Source organism: Carcharodon carcharias, chromosome 2 (genome assembly GCF_017639515.1).
Source record: "Carcharodon carcharias isolate sCarCar2 chromosome 2, sCarCar2.pri, whole genome shotgun sequence".
NCBI classification, from domain to species: domain Eukaryota; kingdom Metazoa; phylum Chordata; class Chondrichthyes; order Lamniformes; family Lamnidae; genus Carcharodon; species Carcharodon carcharias.
The window spans coordinates 78299190-78313251 of NC_054468.1; the positions used below are offsets into that span (position 1 = coordinate 78299190).

The following is a 14062-nucleotide window of genomic DNA, read 5'->3' on the forward strand; positions in this document are numbered from 1 at the left end:
AGTAGCTGCTTCACTGCCTGTATATCCTGGCAGCAGAATAGTGGTGTCTTTTGTGACCCCTTGCACCTTGGACAACATCTTGGCACTGCGCCCCTTGTGCCTGCACCTAACCTCCCAAAGGTGGCTCCCCTAGAGGCTGATTGTCCACTCCTGGCCTCCTCCTTATTCTATCCTCCCCTTCCTCCTCAGGGGAGCTGCCTCCAGTGGAGAGGTCAGAACCCATACCCCCAGGCTAAATGGAGGCCTCTGGAAAGCTGCAGGCCCGAGAAAGATTGCTGTCTGCAGACTGGTTCCAAAGTAGACAAGAAGCTCTTGGAAATCGATGAGAACTGCTAACAATCACACAGGCAACTTTAAAACACTTTCTGAAATTAAAACTTTGTGTAAAACATGAACAACCCCTCTGAGTCCACATATATAACATTGCATGAGTTTTCTTAAAAAATCTCCGACCCGCCTACCCATTGGACCCTTGCGCCGACCCAAAGTTTGCACGGGCCCCTCAAAATCCTGGACAATTGGCAAGTTAAGGGCCTTAACGAGCCCTTCAATTAATGGTGGGCGAGTGTCCAGCTGCTGAGCGTGCCTGCCAACTGAAATATCGCGATGCTGCGCGCTGACATCAGCACACAACATTTTAAGCGCTGACGTGCGGGTTCCGCCACCCGCACATCAGCCGGAAATTTCTGGCCGTAATGTCCAGGAATTTCAGTTTTTAACTCACCCCTGCTGGGTCTGCTGATGCTGCACTCTCTGGGTTTTGAAGCTGGACTTCCACGAGATTCATGAGGTTTATTTCTAACTTCTACTTTCAAGCCGTAATGGAGATTTCTCTTGTGATTTCATTCTGTGCCTTCACTTCTTGAGCTTTCTCTCAAGGTTAGAATGCTCCTTTGATTTTTCCTTCAGTTTTCCAGGATTTTAATTTTCTTCTGCAATCTCTGTGAGATTTTGGGCTACTCCATTCACTGCCACCATGTTGTAAGTTGTTGGGTATCACTCGGTAGGTCATATTCATAGTCTTAGGTAGCTCAACAGTAAGTATATAATAACTATTCTATACTAACTATATACATTTGTAGGGGTTTGTGGATTTGATCTGTTCCCAGTGTCTCCCCTTCAGGCGTAAACCTTGCTGGGGTGGCCGGTTTTCTAGGGCAGCAGCACAGCCTGGATGTTGGGCAGGACCCCACCCTGGGCTATGGTGACCCCGCCCAGCAGCTTGTTAAGCTCCTCGTCATTGCGGATGGCGAGCTGCAGGTGGCGGGGGATGATGTGGGTCTTCTTGTTGTCCCGGGCCGCGTTGCCGGCCAGCTCGAGGATCTCGGCCGTCAGGTACTCGAGGACGGCGGCCAGGTAGACGGGGGCTCTGGCCCCGACCCGCTCGGCATAGTGGCCCTTGCGCAGCAGCCGGTGGATACGGCCGACGGGGAACTGGAGCCCGGCTCTGGAGGAGCGAGTCTTGGCCTTGGTGCGCCCTTTGCCTCCGGTTTTACCGCGACCGGACATCTTTCAGAATTTAGCTCTTATCTATATACATTTGTACAATAACAAGTCTAAGCTAGGCATTGTCTCTATGCTTGCTTCTACACATGGCTCTGTCCAGTATTACACTGACTTCTAAGTGTGGGTCATGTGTTCTCATACATCACTGTATGGGCGGTAACGTATTCTGTCCCACATTAATCTTTTATGCACCAGACCCTTATACTACAGAAGCTTTGGCAGTTTGTCCCATATAGTCCTTTGGAGGCAGGTTTGCGGTTATGATGAGGCGTAGAGATATGTTAATGAGATACACTGACAAGCTAAGCTGCAGGAAATTAAGAAGTCTACTGAAGAACTTATCTGATCATGATAGAAGAGAGAATAGGTCTGGCCATCAATCAAATAAAATAACCAGGAATTTGAAGGAATTAAATGATTTTCAGTGATAGCCACAAAGTCAATGCCTTCTGTGAAAAATGGTTTCAAGTGAAGAAAAATGTAAAGAAAACAGGTTAAAAATATGAACCAGGGCTGGTGCACAAATCCGATCACCTTATCAGAGTTTCCACGTGGACACAGTAGACTCACCTGCCCATCACCACTTCCCTTCACTTATTTGGCCAGGAAGCTAACTGTCTGAGGTGATATATACAAGCTGCATCTCAAAGATATTTTAGATTTTTCAAATTGTCTGGCCAGTGAGGAAATCTATTTCGAGAAAATGAAGCAATTTCTTGTGATGTTGACTTGTCTCAATATCGTCACCTTCACTGTGTTAGCAGGTGAGAGAGAAGCCATTGCAAGTCATTCCTTTGTTAGCTGAGGTATAGGATATAAGAGCAGGGAGGTTATGGTGGAAATGTATAAATCATTAGTTAGGGCAAAATTTTATGTGTAGTTCTGGTCACCTCATTACAGAAAGGAGGTTTAGCAGGATGTTGCCAGCACTGGAAAAATGCAGCGATGAGGAAGGATTGGAGAAGCTGGGGTTTTTCCCCTTGGAACAGAGGAGGCTGAGTGGAGATTTGATTGAGATATACAAAATTGTGAGGGGCCTGGACAGAGTGTAGAGGAAAGGCCTATTTACTTTAACAGAGAGGTCAGTGACTAGGGGGCATAGATTTAAAGTCATTGGGAGAAAAGTTAGAGGGGAGATGAGGAAATATTTTTCACCCAGAGGGTTGTGGGGGGGTCTGGAACTCACTGCCTGAAAGGCTAGTAGAGGCAAAAACCCTCAATTCATTTAAAAGGTGTCTGGATAGGCACCTCAAGTGCCGTAGGCTGCAGGGCTATGGACCAAATACTGGAAAGTGGGATTAGGCTGGGTTACTTGTTTTTTGGGCGGCGCAGATACAATGGGCCTAGTGGTCTCTTTCTGTATTGTAAACTTTCTATGATTCTATGGGTGGAGTTTTATAGCCCCATTGTGGTGGGGGTGGGGCCGTAAAATGCAGCGAGGCATTCAAAAGCCCATTGACTTCAGTGAGAGCGTAAAATCACGGCAGCGTAAAATTCTGCCATATGATTCTATGATCAAGTTATTATTTTGTTCTGATTACTGTCTGCTTTTATGAAAGCTCATCATTTAAGTAAATCTTCTAAAGAAACAACTTGTAGATACAACAGGATGCTGTCAAATTGCTCATCTCTAAGCCCTTAGACTAGTTAACTTATCAATACCCTGGTACTGGCCTGTGTGGTTCCAATATACTTTCCCTTCAGTACTGCTCTCTACTGATACCAACGAGAATTATTATTAATGTTTACCAAGTGCTGTAATGAGAGATCATCAATGACCTACTGCACGGCACTACTGATGGGTCATTTGACAGACAACCTTAAACAACACTGGAACTTCAGATGTTCTGAATTGCTTATATACATACACAAATGCCATCTTACAATGCCAGGTAGACTCACAACAACATATTGAGATCAGAATTCATCCTGTACCTCCATCAGTCCTATACTAAGTTTAAAACTGAGCATATTCCAGGTTGAGATTTTGTAATTAATGGTTAGCAATGGTAAGATATCACTATTTTTAATGTTCATCATATTAAGTCCTGTATTTTTATTATTTAAGAACAGGGTTGTCCAATCTACAGCCCATGGGCCACATTCCAGCCCACCATGTCTTTCTATCCAGCTCGTGAACCCTCTGTTCAAAATTCACATAAGTGGAAGTGACAGATCTGCAAGGAGCTGCTCCTCCAATCACAGGTCACTCCTCTCTGGTGTTTGCTGCTGACAGGCTTACCCGTGAGCCTTATCAGCAGCAAATGCAGCATAGAAACAGTTTGTTGGTTAGAGGAGCAACAGACAGTGTGATGATGTGTCTTCTCTTTTGGTTTCGCAGCCATGGTGGATTCTCTCTCCCTCCTCCTTAGGGAGTGTTCTCTCTCTCTTACAACCTCCTGCACTGACGCCATCCCCTAAAGGAGCAGAGTGTTCAAGAGAACAACCCCTCTAAGTCCGCATATCCCAACATTGCAAAAGTTTTCTTAAATAATCTCCTACCCGCCTTCCCGTTGGGCCCATGCGCCGACCCGAAGTTCGCACAGGCCCCTCAAAGTCATAAACAATTGGCAAGTTTAGGGGCTTAATAAGCCCTTCAATTAATGGCGGGCTGCCCGCTCACCGAAATATCGTGATGGCGCTACGCCATCCGCATGTCAGCCGGAAAATTCTGGCCCATGTGTGTGGGGAGTTAAATCACCTTAAACTGATGTCAGATCAGGATCCCAACACTGCTTTCTTCCAAGTTTCTGCTGTGCAGGATTGAAGCAACATTCGTTCAGTTAAGTTATTTAAGGTAATGAAAAATGCAATTAAGAACTGTTTAACCCTCATTTCTGGGTTTCCCAGCCAGTAGTGCTGCTTCCAACCTGTCTGCAACTCGCCAGTGTCACAGAGGCTCGTGCACAACAGAAGGAGCTTCTTCAGTGAAACTGACAATCTGGGAAAGCTTTAGTTAGTTACATCATTGCACAATGTTCAGCACCATTTGAAACTCCTCAGATATTGAAGCAGACCATGTCCAAATGCAGCAGGACCTGGATAACATTCAGGCTTGGGCTGATAAATGGCAAGTAGCATTCATGCCACATGTGCCAGTCAATGGCCATCTCCAACAAGACAGAATCTAACCATCTCCCCTCAACATCAATGGTATTAGTATCGCTGAATCCCCACTATGAACATCCTGGGGTGTTAATCATTGATCAGAAACTGAACTTGACTATCCATATAAACTCTGGCTACAAGGGCAGGTCAGAGGCTGGGAATCCTGCTGTGTGTAACTCACCTCCTGACTCCCCAAAGCCTGCCAACCATCTACATGGAATTAGTCAGGAGTGTGATGGAATACTCTCCACTTGCCTGGATGAGTTCAGCTCCAACAGCACTCAAGCAGCTCAACATCATCCTGGACAAAGCAGCCCACTTGATTAACACCCCATCCATTACCTCCAACATCCAGTCTCTCCACCACTGACACAAAATGGCAACAGTGTGTGCCATCTACAAGATACACAGTGGCAACTCACCAAGGCTACTTCGACAGCACCCTCCAAACACACAACCTCTACCACCTAGAACAATTTTGTCTGACCTTTTGGTATGAGGGGGGGCACATTTCAATTTGTTCCTCACACCGGGGAGGCCGGGGGTGGGGGTGGGGGGAGCTGATGAGCAAATTTCAGAAAGATAAGGCTTGGCGCAACATTAAACATGAATTTCAAAAAAAGATGCTGAGGCATGAAAAGAAACAACATGCTAAGCAAAAAAAAAATGCCAAAGCAATAAATTGATGATTCAAAAAAGTGAGTAGTAAATAAAGATGACCATTTGAGGATGAGAGTGAGTGTGTGTGTATATGTGTGTGTATGCTGGTGTATGGGGGTAAGGGTGAATGAGAACCCTGAGACTGGGAGTGAGCCAGACTTACACACACACTCTTCCCTTTCTCTCTCTCACACACACCCACACATACACACACAAACACACACACACACACACACACATGCACACTCTCCCCTCTTTCTCGCTCTCTCACTCTCCCAACTGCCCCATCTCTCTCAAACTCCCCCTCTCTCTCGCTCTCTCTCACTCTCTCCCATCTCACTCTCTTGCAATCTACCCCTCACTCACACATGCACTCACACTCCAGTGGGCCTCATTCTTGTCTTGGCTCCCCCAGGCCACTCTCGCTCTGGGCCCAGCTCTGGCTCAGGGCCTTCAAGCTCCACTCTCCTACAGACCCTGCTCTTGCTCCAGGCCCCCAGGCTCTGCTCTCATCCTCAGTGCTGCTCTCACCCCAGCCACACCCTGATCCTGCTCTCGCCCTGGCCCCACGCCCCCGGCCTACTCTTACCTCAGTCCCCACGGCCCCATTCTCGCTCTGGGCCCTGGAACCTACCTTGAAAACTTATCGTCTCACTGTTTGCTGCTTGTCCAATCACAGGCTGGTTTCTGCCTGCCTTAGTGAGCCTATCAGCAGCAAACAGAGGGAGGAACCAGCCTCTGAGTGGATGAGCAGCTTTACAGCAGTTTTCAAATCTAAGTCAGTTGTATGTCCAACAAGTGTGGCAGGGCGAGTCCAGAGGGGCCGGGTTTCGGAAACCTGTCAGTTGGACAAACTTGTTATGAAGGACAAGGGCAGCAGACACATGGAAACACCTCCACCTACAAGTTCTCTTCCAAGCCACACACCATTCTGACTCAGAATTATGTTGCCAATCCTTCACTTTTTCTAGGTAAAAATCTTGGAACGGTCTCCCTAACAGCAAATGGATTGCAGCAGTTCAACAAGGTGGCTCACCACCACCTTCACAAGAGCAATTAGGGATGGGCAACAAATGTTGGCCTAGCCAGCGACACCCAGATCCCATGAATGAAAGATAAAAAAGAAACATTGAACGACCATTGAGGGACTGCTGTTCAAAGCACTTTTTCTCTCAGAGAGTGCTTTCACGGTTCAACAGCTGTTTTCTGACTTCTTGGAAGGTTAACCTGACCAGCATTTCTTCACCTGATGCACTCCCCTGCTGTCAACTTCACCACAGCATGGGAGCAACTTATGCAGCTCCACCATGCACTCTAATATGGGACATGAGCAAAAGCCACACCACTAACCACAGCACCAGCTGCCTTCTCCTCAGCCATGACATTCCACAGGGTAGAGGGAATGGGCACTGACATCCAACTGGAAGGAGGTGAGATCCCCAGCACAGGGTCTACTGGTACAGGATTAACTCTCTCAACATGTCTGAACACCTGTGCCTCAGAAGGCTCAGGGTTTCACAACCTGGTATCTGCAGCTTCTGGACCAAACCTCCTTCCCTGTGGAACAGGTGGGCATGCATTGCTAGTGGCCATCAAGGTGCCTGTCCCTGGAGGGACAAACTATCCTTGGGGGAGCTCACCTCACTGCAGCTCTTCAGATCCCACAGCAGGACCTGCAGGGAAGATTAAGAGCTGCAGGATGCAGCCATTATTGGGTTCTTCTCCATCTTTGTCCTAGCTGCAGCCTCATTCATCTTTCTAGCGCAAAATTGCCTATCTTGCTAAGTGGAAGCTCTAAGGAAACCTGCCTTTATCTGACTTAATCTGAATTAGTTGTTTTCACTTATATGGGCAGTTGAATGCTGAAATTGAACTCTGCCTAGGATACAATAAACAAATTGTCAGTTCCCCATTTCTGATTGCATTCTGCAACTCCCTATTGAAAATATATACCGGATGGAGGCAAAGTTGGCACCATAGCTGAGTAAACTTTGAACTTTCATTGTGCTAGATTTACATATGAAAAATGGTCAAATAATCATTCAGGAGATCTGGAACCAATGGAACTGAGTATATTGAAAGAATGTGAAATTCACTGATAACTGTGCACGCAATTTAACTAAGTTATATGTAAGTATGATAATGAATATTGTAATGGCCAGGATTTTCCGTGCTCGCTGGCATTGGGCATGTTCGGTGGCATGAGTGGACAATATGGTGCAATCAGTTTCGTGACGGTATGAAACCAGTTTGTGGTGGGCCACATTTCCCGCCATTGGATGTCGGGAACCTCACTGTAACACATTGGCATATCATTATTAGGCCAGCCCGCAAGGATTGTCCCCACCTCTTCTGGATCATCTGCCCACATCAGAGGGAAAACATGCCGATATGTTTCACAACAACACATATAAGGCATGCACTAGGCAGGCCGCACTTTGCTCGGGACTTCAAGGTTTGTTTGTCTACCTTGCTTCATTCAGCACTTGCATTCATCAGCGCCAGGCTTCACAGACAGCACCGCATCATTTTTAGGGGGGCTCATGGACAGGTCGTGAACGGCATTACCATCACTGAATCCCCCACTATCAACATCCCGGGGTTTACCATTGACCAGAAGCTAAACTGGACTAGCCATATAAATACTGTGGCTACAAGAGCAGGTCAGAGGCTGGGAATCCTGCAAAGGGTAACTCACCTCCTGACTCCCCAAATTCTGTCCACCATCAACAAGGCACAACTCGAGAGTGTGATGGAATACTCTCCACTTGCCTGGATGAGTGCAACTCCCACAACACTCAAGAAGCTTGACACCATCCAGGACAAAGCAGCTCGCTTGATTGGCACCACATCCACAAACATTCACTCCCTCCACCACCGATGCACAATAACAGCAGTATGTACCATCTACAATTCACCAAGGCTCCTTAGGCAGCAGCTTCAAAACCCACGACCACTACAACCTAGAAGGACAAGGGCAGCAGATAGGTGGGATCACCACCACCTGGAAGTTCCCCTCCAAGTCACTTACCATCCTGACTTGGAAATATATCGCTATTCCTTTACTGTTGCTGGGTTAAAATCCTGGAATTCCCTCCCGAATAGCATTGCGGGTGTACCTACATCACATGGACTGCAGCGGTTCAAAAAGGCAGCTCACCACCACCTTCTCAAGGGCAACTAGGGACAGGCAAAAAAATGCTGGCCCAGCCAGCAAAGCCCACATCCCGTGAATGAATTAAAAAAGGTCTCTACCTACCAGGTCAGCCATATGCAGGTGGCTTTTCAATGGCTGCAGGGCTAGGGCTTGCTTGGAGAAGGGGGAGAAGAGGCCTCAGGTAAGGGAAGAGGCTATAGGATGAGGTCTGTACTGCGGAAAAAGGGTATCCCAGGGTGTTTGTGGGGGTACATGTTGATCTGTGCAAGTGGCCTCAAAATGTTGAGGGCTGAGGAGGCAGTCTCCAGGCGAGATGAGGCCAAATGGACATGTCCCTTGAACTGGCAGTGAGTGAGATGCCAGTGAATGTGTGATGGGCTTGTGAGTGTGTGAGTTTAGACTGATGAGATGGTTGCCATACCCTGATGCATTGGATGGCCAAACTCTTCCGTGCAGCATTGACACTGATCACAACTGCAACCACCTACCAAGCTGGAATGGTAATGTAGCTGCCCCTCCTGCGTCCAGAGCAGGTAGAGGACATCACAGCGGGCCTCCACTGCATCCAAAGGGTGCTCGGGGGCTGCAGCTTTCTTGCCTTTCGGGGCCATGTCTTCTTTGCTGCAGTCCTGGTCCGGAAGCACTGAGTACGGCTGTACTTTAAATGTGGTTCCTGGTGTGAAGGAGTGGTGAGGTGATGGCATGGCAGGCAAATCGGAGCCTGTCTGCTATCGAAATGGCGTGTATCCCAGGAAGGTATAATTAATACGGTGGATTTGGGATGATATGGCGTGAAAAGCTGCCATCGTGGCCAGCAGGTAAAATATTTTTTTTTCCACCGCTACCGCACTTAGTGCAAATCAGGGATGCTTCTGCCCAATTTATTTAAAAGCTTAGGCATATTGGGTGGAATATTTTTGGGGTTTCTCCTGATCACTTGCCATGATGTCAATGTGGCATTGGATGAAAAGAAGAGCAACAGCATTACTGGCCAATGACACCATTTTCCCAAGTTTTCCTCTGGCTGATGATACTGATGGACAATGAAGAGGACAAGGGACAAACTGGGAACAGGAATAGGGGGAAAAATGGAGAACACCCTCTCTCACCCCCACCCCACCCAACACAGGAATTCCACCCCAGGTTGTTACAGTCAAGTTTCCAAACAGACAAAATAGAGTTGATTAAATCTGCAATACTAGCGAAGACAGCGAGGAAGGCTTTCAAAGCTTCAGAGGGATCTGGACCAACTGGAAAAATGGGCCAGAAAACGGCAGATGGAACTTAATGCAGAAAAATGTGAGGTGTTGCATTTTGGAAGGACAAACCAAGGTAGGACATACAAAGTAAATGGTAGGGCACTGAGGAGTGCAGAGCAACAACGGGATTTGGGAGTTCAGTTCAATAATTCCCTGAAAGTGGCGTCACAGGTAGACAAGGTTGTAAAGAAAGCTTTTGACATACTGGTCTTCATAAATCAAAGTATTGAGTATAGGAATTGGGATGTTATGGTGAGGTTGTATAAGACATTGGTGAGGCCAACTTTGGAGTATTGTGTGCAGTTCTGGTCGCCTAACTACAGGAAGGATATCAGTAAGATTGAAAGAGTGCAGAGCAGATTTACTAGGATGTTGCCGGGTGTTAAGGAGTTGAGTTACAGGGAAAGATTAAACAGGTTAGGCCTTTATTCCTTGCAGCGTGGAAGGATGAGGAGAGATTTGATAGAAGTTAACAAAATTATGAGGAGTGTAGACAGAATATATATGAGTAGGCTCTTTCCACTTAGATTAGGAGAGATAAACGTGAGAGGACATGGCTTTAGGGTGAAAGAGGAAAGGTTTAGCGGGAATATTAGGGGCAACTTCTTCACTCAGAGAGTGGTGAGAGTGTGGAACAAGCTGTCATCTGATGTGGTAAATGCAGGCTCACTCTTAAGTTTTAAGAATAAATTGGATAGATACATGGATGGGAGAGGTCTGGAAGGTTATGGACTGGATGCAGGTCAATGGGATTAGCGGAATAATATTTCGGCACAGACTAGAAGGGCCAAATGGTCTGGTTTCTGTGCTGTAGTGTTCTATGGTTCTATGGTTCTACTAGGGCTAGGAAAGCAATCAAACAAAGCTGTGTGTAAAGGGCCCGGAGGGAACGGTGGGGGGGGTGGAGAAAGCCTTGTTGAGAGTGTGGGCTGAGGTTCTGAGCTTGAGCTTCATTGTAGGTTTCAAACGATGCTGTGAAGCTTTTACAACTAACCTAATGGTGGCTGGCTTCCTGCCACAATACCAGTTGAGTCACAAAGCTTGTTCAGTAGGGCCTGAGGTTCTCCCTAATGTACAATCAGGGAAAGTTGAATCATACTGATCTTTTCAGTTCCCCCACCTCTCCCACAGTCGGTAGGACATTCAACATGAGATAGTAGCCCTGCGCTCTCATGCCTCTATTAAGTGTAATGTAAGTAGCCTCTGATTCATGTGGGAATACAGTTAAACATAGTTCAAGCTATTTAATACCTAATGCAACCTATGCACAGACAGTGTGCTACAGCAGAACAATTTAATATTAAGAACATAACAACTAAACCAATTCTATCCCTCTCACAAAGCATATGTGTGCATACTTTCCAGCAGGAATCACTGCATTACTTTCAGAAGTAGGAACAAAACAAAGGTAGAATCATGGTCTGAATTTCCCTCTTCTGGGCTTTGCATGGTGAGGCCAATTGTAGCATTCAATGCTGCCTCGACTAAAGTCAGTTATCACATATCAGAGATTCAAACTGGGGCGCTTCGGACCCACATTCGCATCAGTGCCACACTGAGCAATACATTTACAAACTGAGTTATCACAGATGCACTAGACACTTTGTGTTATTAAAATACTACTTTATATAAGCATTTTAAGTTTTAATATTGACTTTTTAAAAATGCTTCAATTTTCCAAACTGATAGAATCAACAACCTTTTTATTAATCATACAGCAAAATTATTCTTTGTGAGATTCACAAGAATAGTTTTAGGGATGAGGAACTTCAGTTTGTAGGTAGATCGGAGAGGCTGGGATTGTACTCCTCAGAAAAGAGGAGGTAGAGCAGATATTTGATAGACGTGTTCAAAATGATGAACAGTCTGGACAGATTAGATAGAAAGAAACTGCTCTAATTGGTGTGAGGATCAAGAACCAAAGGTGAAAGATTTATGGTGATTGGCAGAAGAAGTGATGGTGATCTGAGGAAAAACTTTCTTACACAGCGAGCGGTTAGGATTTAGAATGCACTGCCTGCGAGTCTGGTGCAGTCAGAGACAATCATGGCATTCAGAAGAAAATTGGATCATTATCTGAAAATGAAAATGTACAGGGCTACGGGGAAATGTGGAGGAATGTCATTAGGCGAATTGCTCTTGCAGAGAGCCAGCACAGACACGATGGGCTGAATGGTCTCCTTCTGCGCTGTAGCCATTTTATGATTCTGTGAGAGTCTCACTGCAAACATTGGCAGAGTCTCTGAGACAACAGCACATGTAGACACTCTAATAAATCTGCTTATATTGACAAACTCCCTGGCAATCCTATGACTACTGATACACAAAGAGGAGACTGTGGTGTAGTGGTATTCTCAGTGACCCAGGGTAATGTTCTGGGGAGCTGGGCTCAAATCCCACCATGGCAGGTGGTGAAATTTGAATTCAATAAAAATCTGATAATGATAATGAAACCATGTTGATTGTTGCAAAAAGCCCACCTGGTCCATTTGACTCTTAAAAGTGTTAAAAAGCCTAAAAGGAAAGAAACTAAAAGGATGGACCACCTGGCATTGTCCCCAACAATGACAAACTCAACCTTGTTGACCTGGCAAAGTCTCCCTTACTAACATTTGGGGACTAGTGCCAAAATTGGGAGAGCTGTCATGTAACAGCCTGGCATAGTCATAGTCACAGAATCATATCTTACAAATAATGTCCCAGCTATCATCATCCCTAGGTATGTCCTGTTCCATGCAAGCAGAGGTGGTGGCACAGTGGTATACAGTTGGGAGGGAGTTGCCCTTGGAGTCCTCAACATCAAGTGGAGTTGTCCCAGATTTGCATTAAGTGAGGTAGCGAGTGTGAAAAAAGACACTTTATCCTCAATGGCAGATTTTCACATCTGCTTCCTGCCTCATTAATTATGCAGCCACAGGAAACACACCACCTCACTGGTGGGCACCTCTGAATCACCCATCACGCCGTTACCTCACCGTTTCCTCACTCCAGGTGCCATACCTAAACTCCAACCGCGCACACAGTTCTCAATGCTTGTAACTTAGGACTACCCTGAAAGCCAAGATGAGTTCAGTGACCTGTCACTGGAATGCCTTTTGGAGGCTCTCCGTCCTCCGCCTTCGCTCTGGCCGCAGAAGGTCCAACAACCTCAACAATCCGACTTGGGAGGCGGTGGCAGAGGTGGTCAGTGCCAATGCTGCACAGACGATTTTGGCTATCCAGTGCATAAAGGGGATGAATGATCTCATCCATGCCATCAGGGTAAGGCAACCATCACATCACTCTAAACTCACACACTTACAAGGCTATCACACATTCACTGGCATCTCCCTCACTGCCAGCTCAAGGGACATCACCACTCACTCACATACAACCTTACATCTCGGCCCCATCTCCTCTGGAGACTCCTCAGCCCTCACCCTCTTGAGGTCAATTGCACAGATCAACATTTGCCCCTACACACACCCTGGGAATCTCCCCATTATTCAAGACAGCCCTTGTCAGCAGCCTCTTCCCTTGCCTGAAGCCATTTCTCCCCCTTCCCCAAGCAAGCCCCAGCCATGCAGCCATTGAAAAGGTCTTACGGCTGGTCTGGTAGGTAAAGACCTGCCCATGAGCCCCCCTAAAAGTGATGTGGTGCTGCCTGGGAAGCCTGGCATTGATGACCACGAATGCTGCCCAAAGCAAGGTAACCAAACAAACCTCGAAGTCCTGAGCGAAGTGCAGCTCGCGAGGTACACATCACTTATGTACAGCTGTGAAATATGTCAGTATATTCCCGGCGGGGGAATGATTACGGCAAGCAGGATTTATAATGAGATGCTAAAGTATTTAAATTAGGCTCCCGCCATGCCGCATGGATAACCCAGCCTGCTATTGACAGGCAGAGCAGATGATCGCAAACTGTTTCACAACAGTGTAAAACTGATGTTTGGCCTTCTCACCATATTGACTGTCACGTCTGCCATGGCGCCCGACACCAACAGGACCAGACGATTCTGCCCATCGACTCCAGACTTCTTGAAGTCTCATGGCATCACGAGCAAGGAAACTGCCTTCTGATTACTACATGCTGCCCCACCCCCACCCCCTCAGCTGATGAATCAGTGCTCCTCCATGTTGAACACCAACTTGGAGGAATTACCAACGGTGGCAAGGTGCATTCTGCTCTGGATGAGGGACTTCAATGTCCATCACCAAGAGTGGCTTGGTAGCACCACTACTGACCAAGCTGGCTGAGTCCTAAAGGACATAGCTGCCAGACTGGGTCTGCAGCAGGTGGTGAGCGAACCAATAAGAGGCAAAAAACATATTTGAGCTCATCTTCAGCAACCTGCCTGCTGCAGATGCATCTGTCCATGACAATATTGGT

General features: G+C 46.7%; 1 protein-coding gene across 1 annotated transcript; it reads right to left on the reverse strand.

Moving 5' to 3' along the window:
- Positions 1–1152: 1152 nt before the first annotated feature.
- On the reverse strand, positions 1153–1509 carry LOC121287659 (histone H2AX-like). Its single transcript, XM_041205619.1, has one exon. It carries the CDS (start codon positions 1507–1509, stop codon positions 1153–1155), a length of 357 nt encoding a protein of 118 aa, XP_041061553.1.
- Between the last annotated feature and the right edge of the window lie 12553 nt (positions 1510–14062).